The 13,606-nt window shown below is 48.8% G+C and overlaps 1 protein-coding gene across 2 annotated transcripts in view; it reads right to left on the reverse strand.

The window, feature by feature from the left end:
• The window catches only part of GLIS1 (GLIS family zinc finger 1), a 227,416-nt gene that overhangs the window by 86,616 nt on the left and 127,194 nt on the right, over positions 1 to 13,606 (reverse strand). For both annotated transcript variants that reach the window (XM_024739287.1, XM_024739288.1), the window contains one exon: positions 1,826 to 2,003. In XM_024739287.1, the coding sequence (XP_024595055.1) occupies positions 1,826 to 2,003 (178 nt within the window). The remainder of the gene's footprint in view (positions 1 to 1,825; positions 2,004 to 13,606) is intronic.

Here is a 13,606-nt window from a genome sequence, read left to right on the forward strand (position 1 = left end):
GAGGCAGGCAGTGATAGAGCAGGAATGTGAACCTGGATCCGTTTGAATCAGAGGGAGCCGCATGAACGGAGAGACCCCAAACACAAGGCAATCTGGCAGGAGGGAGAAGGCATAGAATCCAACTGGGTATGGGATAGGGGCTGGGGCCCTCTGTTTCCTTAGGAAAGTGAGGGAGTTTGGGAGAGCCAGATCAGCAGCAGAGGTGGCAGCAACTCAGACTGATGCTGGCATAGGGTTCTGGGTACAGACTCTCCTGTACCCTGTCAAATGACATTCAAAACGACAAATGATGTTTCTGATCGTCTCTACCAAAAGAGAAGAGAAAACAAAAATCCACTTCCTCAGCTTTCGCTAGGTTACTGTAGCTTCTGCCAGGAGATAGAATTTCACTGGAGAAACTGGATGCTGCCAGGGGGGCCTCAGTGAACAATCGAGCAGATGAATGCATTTGACTGTCACCAAACAATGCACAGCTCCAAGTCTAAACGATGCTTGCTGAACTCCTCTTCATGTACTTGATTGTGTCCCCCTAAAATTCACAGGTTGAAGCCCTAAACCCCTTTGTGACTGGATTTGGAGGTAGGGCCTTCAGGGAGGTAATTAAGGTTAAATGAGGTCATAGGGTGGGCCCTGATCCAACCAGACTGGAGTCCTTGGAAGAAGAAAAGACACCAGGGGTGTGCACACCGAGAAAAGACCATGTGAGGACACAGCAAGTGAGAAGGTGGCCATCTGCAAGCCAAGGAGAGAGCTCTCAGGAGAAACCAAACCTGCAGACACCTTGATCTTGGACTTCCAACTTCCCTAACTGTGAGGAAATACATGTCGTTTAAGCCACCCAACCTGAGGTGTTTTGTTATGGCAAAGCCCAAGCAGACTAACACACTCCTGTAAATCAGAAGTCTCACTAAGACCAAAGAAAGCCACAGGGAATCTACATCCTCAAAGAAAAATGGTTCCATGTAGCATCCTGCTAATTAATTAGTAATATCTCCCACCATGGAGCTCCCACTGGAAAGTAAACTCTGTCGGGGAGATCTCTGCTTCCTTCACCAAGGCACCCACCCCTGATGAATGACTGGTGAAGGAACCAATTGCAAACAGGCAACTGGGCCAGTTTTTAGACTCTGTGATCTGTGAGACAGGCCCCAGGCCAGCAGCCCCAGGCACTGGCTCAGGGCCCTAGGGCTGAGCAGGTGGATGCAGAGGCTTGTCTGTGGTTGGCCTCTGCCTGTCCGCAAACCAGAGGGCACAGAGGCATGGCTTGGATCCTGGGAGAAGCCGCAGGAGGCAGAGTTCAGCCCCATATGCAATCTGGCAGAACATCTGTCCAGAGGTGAACATGCACCAGCACTGAATGATGGTTACCTGGCAGAGTTCTATGGGGTGATGGCTTCCTGGGGCAGGAGACGCCTGGGTGGAGGAATCCCTCTCAGCTCCCGGAGCAGTCCAGGGTTCCTCACTACAGCAAGCGTGAACCCTGAGCTGGGTCTTCCCTCCCCAACCTCTCCCCCCATCCTCTGAATCTTTTTCTTCTTCTGAAATGACTGATTCTCTGTAAAGTCAGCTCAGCTTCTGCAACAGGGAAACACACCTCAATAAAGCCACTCCTGTCTCTCATGGGGCCTTGCAATGGGGCCAGAGCCTAGACCAAGCGGCCATCCATGTGCTACTGGGCTCCGGCTGGTCTCTGGTCCTCCTGTGCCTCAGTTTCCCTGTGTGTCCCACGAGCCAGGCAGACCAGGTGAGGTCTGGAGGCCCTAGATCTGCAGCTTCCGGCTACCGTCCACAGAAGGCAGCTGATGCGTGGGGTCGGAGCACATACCTGCTGGGGTGGGGGAAATGCAGCAGCCTCTCACAGGCTGAGGGGTGGCCCCGGGGTGGTGGGCTTCCTGCAGGGAGAAACAGGCCCTGGCGGCAGGGGGGGCCAGGGCCTTCAGCAAGGTCCAGGTCCAGTAGACTCTTCTCCGAGCCCGGAGTGCAGTGGCCGTAGCTCCCGTTCACTATGCAGAGAGAGACAGGAAAAGGAGACAAAGTGAGTGAGGATGGCCTGCAGAGGGCAGTCACTGGGGTACCAGGTGGGACAGAGTGCCCTTGAGAAACACTAACTGAACCCTTGCCGCATTCCAGGCACTGGGGACACCTATTAATTCCCATAATCACCAGCAGGATCAATAATAAAATCCCCAGTTCTCAGATGCAGATGCTGAGCTCCAGTGGGTAACTGATCTTTACACAAACACAGAGCACTTACAACATACCAGACACTCTCCGGGTGCAGGAAACATGGTGAGCTAGACACACACTCCTGCCTCTTGGAGCTTACAAGCTATGATCCTGGCACTCATTTGACAAGATGCAAGGCCATGGCTGGGGCTGGCTGCCCAGCAGGCCAGGTAAGCATCACTAACATCTGCAGGTCAAGGAGGAGGTGCTCACTAAACAGCATGTGTTCTTCTTATCACTGAAGCTGAATCCACGTTGTTTTCCAAATTGCATTACCCCATAGAAGCACAGGATACAGTTATTCACGCCTCTGTGTCCTCCACGGTTCTTTGACAGCCTAACTATCATATGCCCAGCCGTGGCCCACTCCTGGGACTTTTAGGAAGACAAACTGAGGCAGACGTGCCTCAATTAGTCTTGAAATCTATATAAAGCCCTTGAAAGCCCTTAAAAACTATATAAAGTATAACAAAAATGTTAGACATGGTTGTTATAAGCCACTTGCCCTCTCTGGGCCTCAGTTTTCTCGTCTATAGTGTGAGGAGGGTTAATCCGAAGACTATCTTCTCGGGCTTTCTGCCCAGTCACTTGGCAGGGTTATGCTAAGGAGGAAAGGGCTTTGGGGCCTGATGGGCCCAGTGGGAGCCCCTACTGCCCCCAACCAAGTCTGTGACTCGGACAGGTCCCTTCCAGAGGCTGAGTCCCCCTGTGTCAAATGGGGATAGCCACACCAGTTCTCCAGAGATGCTGTGAGGTGTTGAGAGCTGAGGTGCAGAGCCCTAGCCAAGTGCAGGTGCCTAGTAGGTGGTGCACCTGGAGTGGAAAGTGCTCGTATTGTCAAAGAGCACTTTGAAGAGTATAAAGTGTCTGACAGATGCAATAAAACATTATTAACAGGCCCAAGGACTGTCCAGGGACTGTCAACACTGAGCGAGATAAACCATTAAGATGAGAAAAGAGCTGACACCAGTACACGATCAGCCCTGAAGCTAAGCAGGATGTGCAGGCCCTGACTCCACTGCCTCACTGGGGCCTCCTGCAGCCCTCATAGGGAGAGATCAGTATTATGCCCATTGTACACAGAAGAGAGCAGAGGCTCAGGAAGGCTAAACTACTCACCCAAGATCACACAGCTAGTAAGAGTCTGGGCTGGATCTCTGGCTCAGGTCCATCAGACCCAAACCCATGTCTTAATCACTATGTAATAAAAAGTGACCTCTTAGGAAGACAGAAGTCCAACCTCATCCTCAAGGATCCGGCTCCCCCAACCCTAATTCTAGCTTTACCCCACCCCCAGGCAGCCCCTTCACAGAAGGTCAGACGCTCAGTGCTTACTCGCCACGTGCCCAAAGCTCCGAACAGGCACTAGGCATTCACCTGCCGAGCACTTTACAGTTTGCAGATAATGCCATGCTCTCAAGGTCCCAGGGCAGGTGACAAGTCTCCAGACAAGTACTTCCTCAGAAGTGGACCTCTGGTCCCCTTCCCAGGCCAAGCACTGGGCCAATGTCCTGCTGTGAGGAACGCTCACTCCTGCTGGTTTGGGCTGCTGCTTGGCCAGCCCCTCACAAGCTTATTTTTTAATAACTTGGTTGTTTTTTAATTAAAAAGAAATCCCTGGTAACAAATGTGAATGGCCTGAGTTAATGAGAGCCGGCTGCCGCTCATTTAACTCCTCCTCTGCAAGGCGGTCTCTGCCTTTTCCAAATTGTTTCTGCTTGTGATTTTATTGTCCCATTGAGGCAAACCCTGGGACTGGGCCTGAGAAAACTGTGGATGATTTTATGACCGTTAATAGCATTTGGCGCAAAAAGAGCTTCATCACCACATGGGGCTGTTCTGCCAGGGTCTTTCTTCCAGCGTCTTTGGGTCAGGGACATGGTTCCAAGCTTCTTTCAAGGACCCACGAGGCCCGTTGGGGACCTCTGGGTTACCTACCCCTCCTTCCCACAGGAGGATGTATGGAGAGATGGAAGGCGGGGACCCAGAAAGGCGCCAGGGAGCCCAGCATATATCAAGCCCTATTCATCAGCCCTTCCTATTTGATCAACAGGAACATTTGATTCCTTTAAGTGTCCATCCCTGTGAGGTGGGCTCATTACAGCCACTTTCCAGATGAGAAAAGTTGAAGTTTGGAGAGATTAGGTGCCTTCCACCAGGCTCTGGAGTCTGTAAGACGCGGGGCCACAATTCAAACTCAGATCTCTCACAGTTCAAAGCTCAAGTCCTGTCCTGCTGCCTCTCAGCCAAATGATGAACGACTGGGGACCCCCAAACAAGCATCCACAACTTTGACTCCAATAAGATCATGTTGGGGAGCCTTTGGGGAAGTCAAAGTGCAACCATTACAATGACTGCTAAACTTCAATCTTTGCAACAACTCTGCCAGGTGGTAAGACCACTCCATCTCAGATGAGCATACGAAGGCTCAGAGAAATTTAGCGCATTACCCAAGGTCAAACAGGGAGTAAGGGGTTCAGTTGGGATGCAAACTCATCACCTCTGGGGGAAGAAACAGTCATTACCAGACAAACAATTGGGGACTATTGGCTTCTTTTCCACTGGATACAGTAAGAAGTTTTCCTACAATAAATAAACACACAGCTTTGGGAAGGAGGGAGGAAGGAGTCCCTCGGGTCACAGTTTGGCACTGCTCGGGGATCCAAGCCCATTCAAGCCCTTGTCTTATGTGACTCTCACAGCACCCTGATGAAAGCATTGCCCTCCCCGCCTCACAGAGGGAAGTACATGAGCACCAGAGCTGGCAAGTGGCCACCCAAGGTCACATGGCAATTGCTGGCATAGCTGAGTCCAAACCCAGCTCTCCCAAAACCCATGCTGGACTCTGCTCCAGGCCACCTGCTTTCTCAAAGCCTGGAAATTAAACCAGAGGCTTTGTCCCAGCGATGCTGTCACCACTGGAAAGATGTGGCTACAGTCACTCTTCAACCCTGGGCCCTCCCACTGCCTTCCTGCCCATTGACATCTTGCCTCTCTGTCCCCAAGGGCATCACAGGACTCACCCTGGCTTACTCTCTGTCTCCAGGGAGAAGGGATGGTGTCTTTCTCTGGGAAGGCAGGGGAATGAGAGGGGCATGTCAGCCCCGCTGCCCTGAGGCAGGCTGGGGGGGCCCTGAAAAGGGACTGGCACCCAGCAGCCATGCCTCCCTCTGTGCCACAGGGGGCCACGAGCAGACCCTGGACCTGACTCTCCCCACATACATCAAGCTTCTTTGGAGGCTTGGAGGATGAGAAGGTCCTCTGTTCATTTTTACAGATTGATGAGAAAAAACCTAGAATGTCAGGGCTGGGACTGAGTGACTATTTCATTAATAGATGAAGAAACTGGGGCTCAGAGAGGGAAAGACTCTGCTTTAATCACACAGCAAATCCATAGCAGAACCTGGACTGGCACCCCCAGGGCTAGGTAAGAGTTCGGTTTAGTTTCCTCTTTAAGCCTCAGTTTTCTTGTTTGTAAAATGGTGCTAACACCTACCTCACAAGGTTGTGGTGACAATTAAGTGAAATTACAAACACAATGCATTTGGCATGGTGCCTACCTCACAGCAAGCACTCGAAAAGTTATGATGATCATAATGATAATTACTTCTTCTTTTTATCCTTGAATTCAGGATGGGGCTGGGAGGCAGGGCCTGTATGAGAAGTATTCTATCCCCAAGAAGGTCAGGTCTGGATGACCCTGAGGCCAGGCTCAGGAGGACAAGCCCCCAAGTCTCAGGGGTCACCAAATGCAGAACTGGGCAGCCTGAATGAGGTCACAGCCAGCAAATCCAAAGCAAATGGCTCCAGTTACACACCACAGAGCTTTGCAAATTACCGTAATGACTTGGCTATAAAGTGATTACCACATATAAGGTGACTCCCCACAGGAATTTTAATTTACACTGAAAACTGCCAAGTCTGCATGAGAGGGACAATGATGCATTCAGCATCTCGGGCCCAGATGCCGCCTCCTTGCTGTCCCAGAAGCAGCCATTGGCTGGATCTAGGAAGGCCTACATGATGAGTGCTCCTCATTCATGGACAAGCAGAATTTTAGTGCTCGCCAGGTGCCAGGCTGGTGACAGGGTACTGCACTTTACAGTCAAAACATTTCATAGCCATCGCCTATAAGCTTTGCTACAACCGTCAGAAATTGGCCAGACAGGCTCAGAGGGGGCCAGCAATTTACCCAAGCTCACATGGCAAGTGTAGGGCTCAGAGAGCAAACTTTCTCTGTAACAGGCAAAGTAACACATATTTTAAGCTTTGCAGGCCATACATTCTCTGCCACAACTACTCAGCTCTGTTGTTGTAACATGAAAAGCAGCCATAGACAGCATGTAAACAGAAGATTGGGCTGTGTTCTAATAAAACTTTATTGAGAAAAAGAGCTCACTGGCTCTTGGGCTGTAACATGCTGACCCCAATCTAGTGCAGCAGTTAGAGGTGGGCTTTGCAGTTAGAAAGACTTTCCTGCATCTGTAAAACAAGGAGCATTTTATGGGTGTTGACGACATGAAAACCACTGTCGACTCTGACTGCAGGGCCAGCCCCTGGTGGCACCTGATAAATGGAGGTGCTATCAGCCTGGCTCAGGGGTCCCCACAGCCTGGGCTCACCCCCTATCTGGGCATTACCTCCCACTCCCATAGTGCTTTGCTGCTGCGCTGTACACACCCCAGCCCTCCAGTCAGGGTGCCTGACACCTCCCAAATCTCTCTGGGCCCTCAGAGCTCAGCAGAAGTGCATCTCCTTCTGGAATGTTCCTTGGTCTTTCCCGCCCTCCCCCAAGCTTCCCCACCTCTGCACACAGCAGCCCCTGCGAATAGTTGCCTGTTAGGGTGCACCTAACCCAGCATCTGACATGTGGTTTCCTTCTTTCTTTCCTTCTTTCTTCCCTGTCTCTCTTTCTCTCTCCCTCCCTCCCTCCCACTCCCTCCCTCTTTCTTTCTCTTTCTTTCTTTCTTGCTTGCTTGCTGTGTTGGGTCTTCGTTGCTGTGCGCGGGCTTTGTCTAGCTGTAGTGAGCGGGGGCTACTCTTTGTTGCGGTGCGCAGACTTCTCTTTGTGGTGCCTTCTCTTGTTGTGGAGCACAGGCTCTAGGCGCACGGGCTTCAGTAGTTGTGGCACGCAGGCTCAGTAGTTGTGGCTCCTGGGCTCTAGAGCGCAGGCTCAGTAGTTGTGTCGCACGGGCTTAGTTGCTCTGTGGCATGTGGGATCTTCCCAGAACAGGGATCAAATCCGTGTCCCCTGCCTTGGCAGGCGGAGTCTTAACTTGCCACTGCGCCACCAGGGAAGTCCCAAATACTCGACATGTTTGATCTCTAAATCTCCACAACATCACCACAAGGTGGGGACTATAATACTCTGTACGGCCACATTGACGCTTGTAAGTGCGGTTAAGGTCCCGCCTCATCTAGAGTCTGTGAAATCCTTCAGGACAAGGTCTTAGAGCTCCAGAGCGGCTGAATGTCAGTGCATTCTGACACATGATTTTGTTCAACTTACTTCACATACAGAAGAGAAAACAGGGACCCAGATGGGGGAGAGGCTGGTCCTAGTCACACATCAAGCAGGTTCTCTCAACACCTGGGCCCCAATGGGGATATTCCCCTCATTCCTCGCACACGGTTAGAACTACAGTAGGTGCTTGGAAACACTGGGAAGGGGGCGGGGTGGCTGGGAGGATTATCCAAAGTTCACTTTCGTGCTTCCTCTACATCAGACACCGTGACCTGGGGAAACAGAACAAGGTTTTGCACACACACACCTAGGTTGAAGCCCTAGCTCCACTATTAACTTTCTGGCTGCTTCACCCTAGATGAGCTACCTTACTCTTCTGAGCCTCAGTTCCTTCATCTGTAAAACAGAGATAAGAATCTCAGCTCCAAGGGGTGGCTGTTAGGGGTAAATGAGATAATACATGTAGCAGTGTGGTGCCTGGTGCAGTCAGCACTTCAGTATAAGTCCCTCTACTGCCTTCTTGACAGGCAGGAGACACATGGTCACAGCACCCTGAGGTGGTGTTTCTCCAGCAACAGTGGCCCACTTCCCCAGGCAGTGAGCCCCAGGGGCCACAGAGGGCAGCCTCAGGCCAACGGGTCTTGAGTATGAGCCTGGGCTCTGCAGGCCCCCTCTCTGAGCCTTAGCGTTCCCCTCTGAGTAGTGGGAGGGCCAGGCTCGAGCAGGAGGGGCACTAGAGACCCCAAACAGCAGGGAGCATCAGGCTCCATTCTCAGGCCCAGGGAGGTGAGCGCCGGCTCTCTAAGGATACTCAGCAGATGCCAAGCCTGTGCTGCATCCACACTCCAGGGCCCCTCCCGCCTCCATGCTGCCTCATCATGCCCTCTCTTCCCTCCTCAGCAAACCCAAAGGCCTGGCAATCAGCAGCAAGTGGGGGCTTCTGAAAGAGGAGAAGCAGGAAGGTGGACGTCTGAGCTTTTTCTCCAGTCTCCACAGTCCAGCGAGATGGGCTGCTCAATGCAGAGCTGCCTTGGGGCGTCCCAGGTCCCATCAGGGGGCCTGTAACCTTGCCAGGGCCTCTGGAGCTATAGAGCCTGATGCTCGAGGCCTCACGCGCCCGGCGTCTCTTACCCCAGGTCACAAAAAGCTCCATAAATTCCCCTTTAAAGCTAAGCTAGATTTACGGGGGACTCAGGCCAGTAAAACCTGAGCAGGCTCACCTCAGGCTCACTAAAACCTGAGCAGCATGGAGGCGCCACAGAGAAACCAGAGTGAGCCTGCAACTCTGTCCCATCCAGGGCCAGGAAGTGAGCAGCCCAAGGCTGGCTGCACGTGGAGATGCAGGTACGTATATAAACATATATGTGGGCCAAGTTTTCCCTCAGACTCTTTTATTGCTATCAAATTAGCCCACATTTGCTGTAGAAAAAATTAGAAAATGTACTGAGGCAACAATTAGAAAACAGACATCATGTATAAGACCACAAACCAGAGAGCCCCAGCAGACATGATGACACATAAACCTCTATGGTATTTCCCTAAGCATCCATATAATTTTTTGACAAAAAGAAGGATGATATACTTATTTTCTTGTATTCTGCTTTTTTCATTTAGTAATATATCATGAATATTAAAGTTTATAGAGTGCCCATTATGTGCCATGCACAGTAGTAGGCTCTTTCCATGCCAGAATTACTAATGCCATTTCCCAGAGGAAGAATAAGTGACTTGCCCAAGGTCATGCATCTGTTGAATGGTGGAATCAAAATGTAAGTCCAGCTCTCTCAGACTTGGAAGGCAGTGGTGACCCAGACATTGCTCCACATCATTAAGAAATTTAGGGTCAATGCAGCTGATTGCTTGTATTCATCTGCTTGGACTGACATTATACAAGGCCACAGACTGGGTGGTTTAAACAACAGAAATGTATTTTCTCACAGATCTGGACACTAGAAGTCCATGATCAAGGTTCCTGATGATTTGGTTTCTGGTGAGGGCTCTCTTCCTGGCTTGCAGACAGCCACCTTCTCACTATGTCCCTCATGTGCCCTTTCCCAGTGCATGCATGGAGGTGGTGGGGAGGAGAGGGAGAGCGTACATGTGCTGTATCTCTTCTTATAAGGACATTAATCCTATTGGATCAGGGCTCCACCATTATGACCTCATTTAACCTTCATTACTTCCTTAGAGGCCCCATCTCCAAATAGAGCCACACTATAGGTTAGGGCTTCAACATAGGTTAGGGCTTCAATGTGGGGAGGGACACAAACATCCAGTCCATAACACCTAATATTCATTCCCTCCTTTCCTCGCCTTAATAGGGTCCTGTATTTCCATATCTATCTATGGGGCTTGAGAAAAAGAGACAGTATAGCACAGCAGATAAGAATGCAGATTCTGGGGCATAACTGACTAGGTTTGAATCCTGGTTTTGCCATTTACCAGCTGTGGCCTTGTCTAAGTCAATTGACTTAACTTCTCTGTGCCACAGTTTATGAAGTTAAAATGGGTTTATATACCAAATGTAAAGTACATAGAACAGTACACCTGGCACACAGTAGGCACTATGTAAATGTCTGCTTTCACTGTTGTTCTTGTTCATTTTCCAGGGTAGGTTAGACCATCAGCATGGTCTCATCTCCCCAGCCACAGTGCCACAGTGACAGGCTCAGAGATAGGCATGTAATGCAAGTTGGGTTAATTAGACAGAGGCCTGGAAATTCTCTGACACTAAGGAAAGAGCAGCCTCCACTCCCCTACATGCAAAATTGTCTGTTTTGAAAAATTACTAGCCATCATCACTTCAGACATTACTTTTGCGCGTTATCTATCTTTCTGGGGCAACAATGTATGTTAGACCTTTTCACCATGTTCTATATCTCTCTTATGCTCTTTTCTGAATTTTTCATCTTTTTTTTAACTTTCATGCTTCTGTCTAGATATTGTCTACTAACTTATTTTCCAATTTATCAATCTTCTCTTTAACTGTATCTAATCTATTAAGTCCCTATTATAAAAACTCTCCAGGGGCTTCCCTAGTGGCACAGTGGTTGAGAATCCGCCTGCCAATGCAGGGGTGACGGGTTCGAGCCCTGGTCCGGGAGGATCCCACATGCCGTGGAGCAACGAAGCCCGTGTGCCACAACTGAGCCTGTGCTCTAGAGCCTGTAAGCCACAACTGCTGAGCCTGCAAGCCACAAACTACTGAAGCCCGTGCGCCTAGAGCCTGTGCTCCACAACAAGAGAAGCCACTGCAATAAGAAAGAAGTGGGTATAGAGGGACCTACCTCAACATAATAAGGGCCATATACAACAAACCCACAGAAACATTCTTGATGGTGGAAAACTGAAAGCATTTCCTCTAAGATCAGGAACAAGAGTGTACATCAGGATGTACACTCTCACCACTTTTATTCAACATAGTTTTGGAAGTCCTAGCCATGGCAATCGGAGAAGAAAAAGAAATAAAAGGAATCTAAATTGGAAAATAAGAAGTAAAACTGTCACTGTTTGCAGATGACATGATACTATACATAGAAAATCCTGAAGATGCTACCAGAAAACTACTGGAGCTCATCAGTGAATTAGGTAAATTTTCAGGATACAAAATTAATACAAAGAAATCGCTTGCATTCCTATACACTAGCAACAAAAGATCAGAAAGAGACATTAAGGAAGTAATCCCATTTACCATTGCATCCAAAAGAATAAAATACCTAGGAATAAACCTACCTGGGGAGGCAAAACACCTGTACCCAGAAAACTATAAGATAATCAAAGATGACATAAACAGATGGAGAGATATACCATGTTCTTGGAATGGACAAATCAATATTGTGAAAATGACTAAACTACCCAAAGCAATCTACAGATTCAATGCAATCCCTATCAAATTACCAATGGCATTTTTCACAGAATTAGAACAAAAAATTTTACAATTTGTATGGAAACACAAAAGATACCGAATAGCCAAAGAAATCTTGAGAAAGAAAAATGGAGCAGGAGGAATCAGGCTCCTTGGCTTCGGACTATACTACAAAGCTACAGTAATCAAAACAGTATGGTGTTAGCATAAAAACAGAAATATAGTTCAGTGGAATAGGATGGAAAGTCCAGAGATAAACCCACACATCCATAGTTTAATCTATGACAAAGGAGGCAAGAATACACAATGGAGAAAAGACAGACTCTTCAATAAGTGGTGCTGGGAAAACTAGACAGCTACATGTAAAAGAATGAAACTGGAACACTTCCTAATACCATACACAAAAATAAACTCAAAATGGATTAAAGATCTAAATGTAAGGCCAGATACTATTAAATTCTTAGAGGAAAGCACAGGCAGAACACTCTCTGACATAAATCGAAGCAAAATCTTTTTTGATCCACCTCTTAGAGTAATGAAAATAAAATAAAAATAAACAAATAGGACTTAATTAAATTTAAAAGCTTTTGCACAGCAAAGGAAACCATAAACAAAGCAAAAAGACAACCCATAGAATGGGAGAAAATATTTGCAAATGAAGCAACTGACAAGGGATTCATTTCCAAAATACACAAACAGCTAATGCAGCTCAATAACAAAAACAAACAACCCAATCAAAAAAATGGGCAGATCCAAATAAACATTTCTCAGGACTTCCCTGGTGGTGTGGTGGTTAAGAATCCGCCTGCCAATGCAGGGGGCACAGGTTCGAGCCCTGGTCCAGGAAGATCCCACATGCCGTGAAGCAACTCAGCCCGTGCACCACAACTACTGAGCTTGCACTCTAGAGCCTGCGAGACACAACTACTGAAGCCTGCGCACCTAGAGCCTGTGCTCCACAACCAGAGAAGCCACTGCAATGAGAAGCCCGTGCACCACAATGAGGAGTAGCCCCCGCTCGTCACAACTAGAGAAAGCCTGCATGCAGCAACGAAGACCCAATGTAGCCAAAAATAAATAAATTAATTAATTTTTTTAAAAATAGACATTTCTGGGGCTTCCCTGGTGGCGCAGTGGTTGAGAGTCCACCTGCCGATGCAGGGGACAGGGGTTCGTGCCCCAGTCCGGGAGGATCCCATATGCCACGGAGCAGCTGGGCCCGTGAGCCGTGGCCGCTGAGCCTGCGCATCCGGAGCCTGTGCTCTGCAACGGGGGAGGCCACAACAGTGAGAGGCCCACGTACCGCAAAAAAAAAAAAAAGACATTTCTGCAAAGAAGACATACAGATGGCTAAAAAGCACATGAAAAGATGTTCAACATCACTAATTTTTAGGGAAATGCAAATCAAAACTACAATGAGGTATCACCTCACACCAGTCAGAATGGTGATCATCAAAAAACAAACAATAAATGCTGGAGAGGGTGTGGAGAAAAGGGAACCCTTCTACACTCTTTGTGGGACTGTAAATTGGTACAGCCACTATGGAGAACAGTATGGAGGTTCCTTAAAAAACTAAAAAAAGAGCTACCATATGATCCAGCAATCCCACCCCTGGGCATGTACGCTGAAAAAACCCTAATTCACAAGGATACATGCACCCCAATATTCATTGCCGTACTATTTACAATATCCAGGACATGGAAACAACCTAAATGTCCATCAACAGAGGAATTAGTAAAGAAGACATGGTACACATAGACAATGGAGTATTACTTGGCCATAAAAAGGAATGAGGGCTTCCCTGGTGGCACAGTGGTTGAGAGTCCGCCTGCCGATGCAGGGGACACGGGTTCGTGCCCCGGTCCGGGAAGATCCCACATGCCGCGGAGCGGCTGGGCCCGTGAGCCATGGTCGCTGAGTCTGCGCGTCCAGAGCCTGTGCTCCGCAACGGGAGAGGCCATGGCAGTGAGAGGCCCGCGTACCGCAAAAAAAAAAAACGAATGAAATAATGCCATTTGCAGCAACATGGATGGACTTAGAGACTGTCATA

The sequence above is a fragment of the Neophocaena asiaeorientalis genome, unplaced genomic scaffold (assembly GCF_003031525.2).
Source record: "Neophocaena asiaeorientalis asiaeorientalis breed wild unplaced genomic scaffold, Neophocaena_asiaeorientalis_V1.1 scaffold138, whole genome shotgun sequence".
Classification (NCBI taxonomy): domain Eukaryota; kingdom Metazoa; phylum Chordata; class Mammalia; order Artiodactyla; family Phocoenidae; genus Neophocaena; species Neophocaena asiaeorientalis.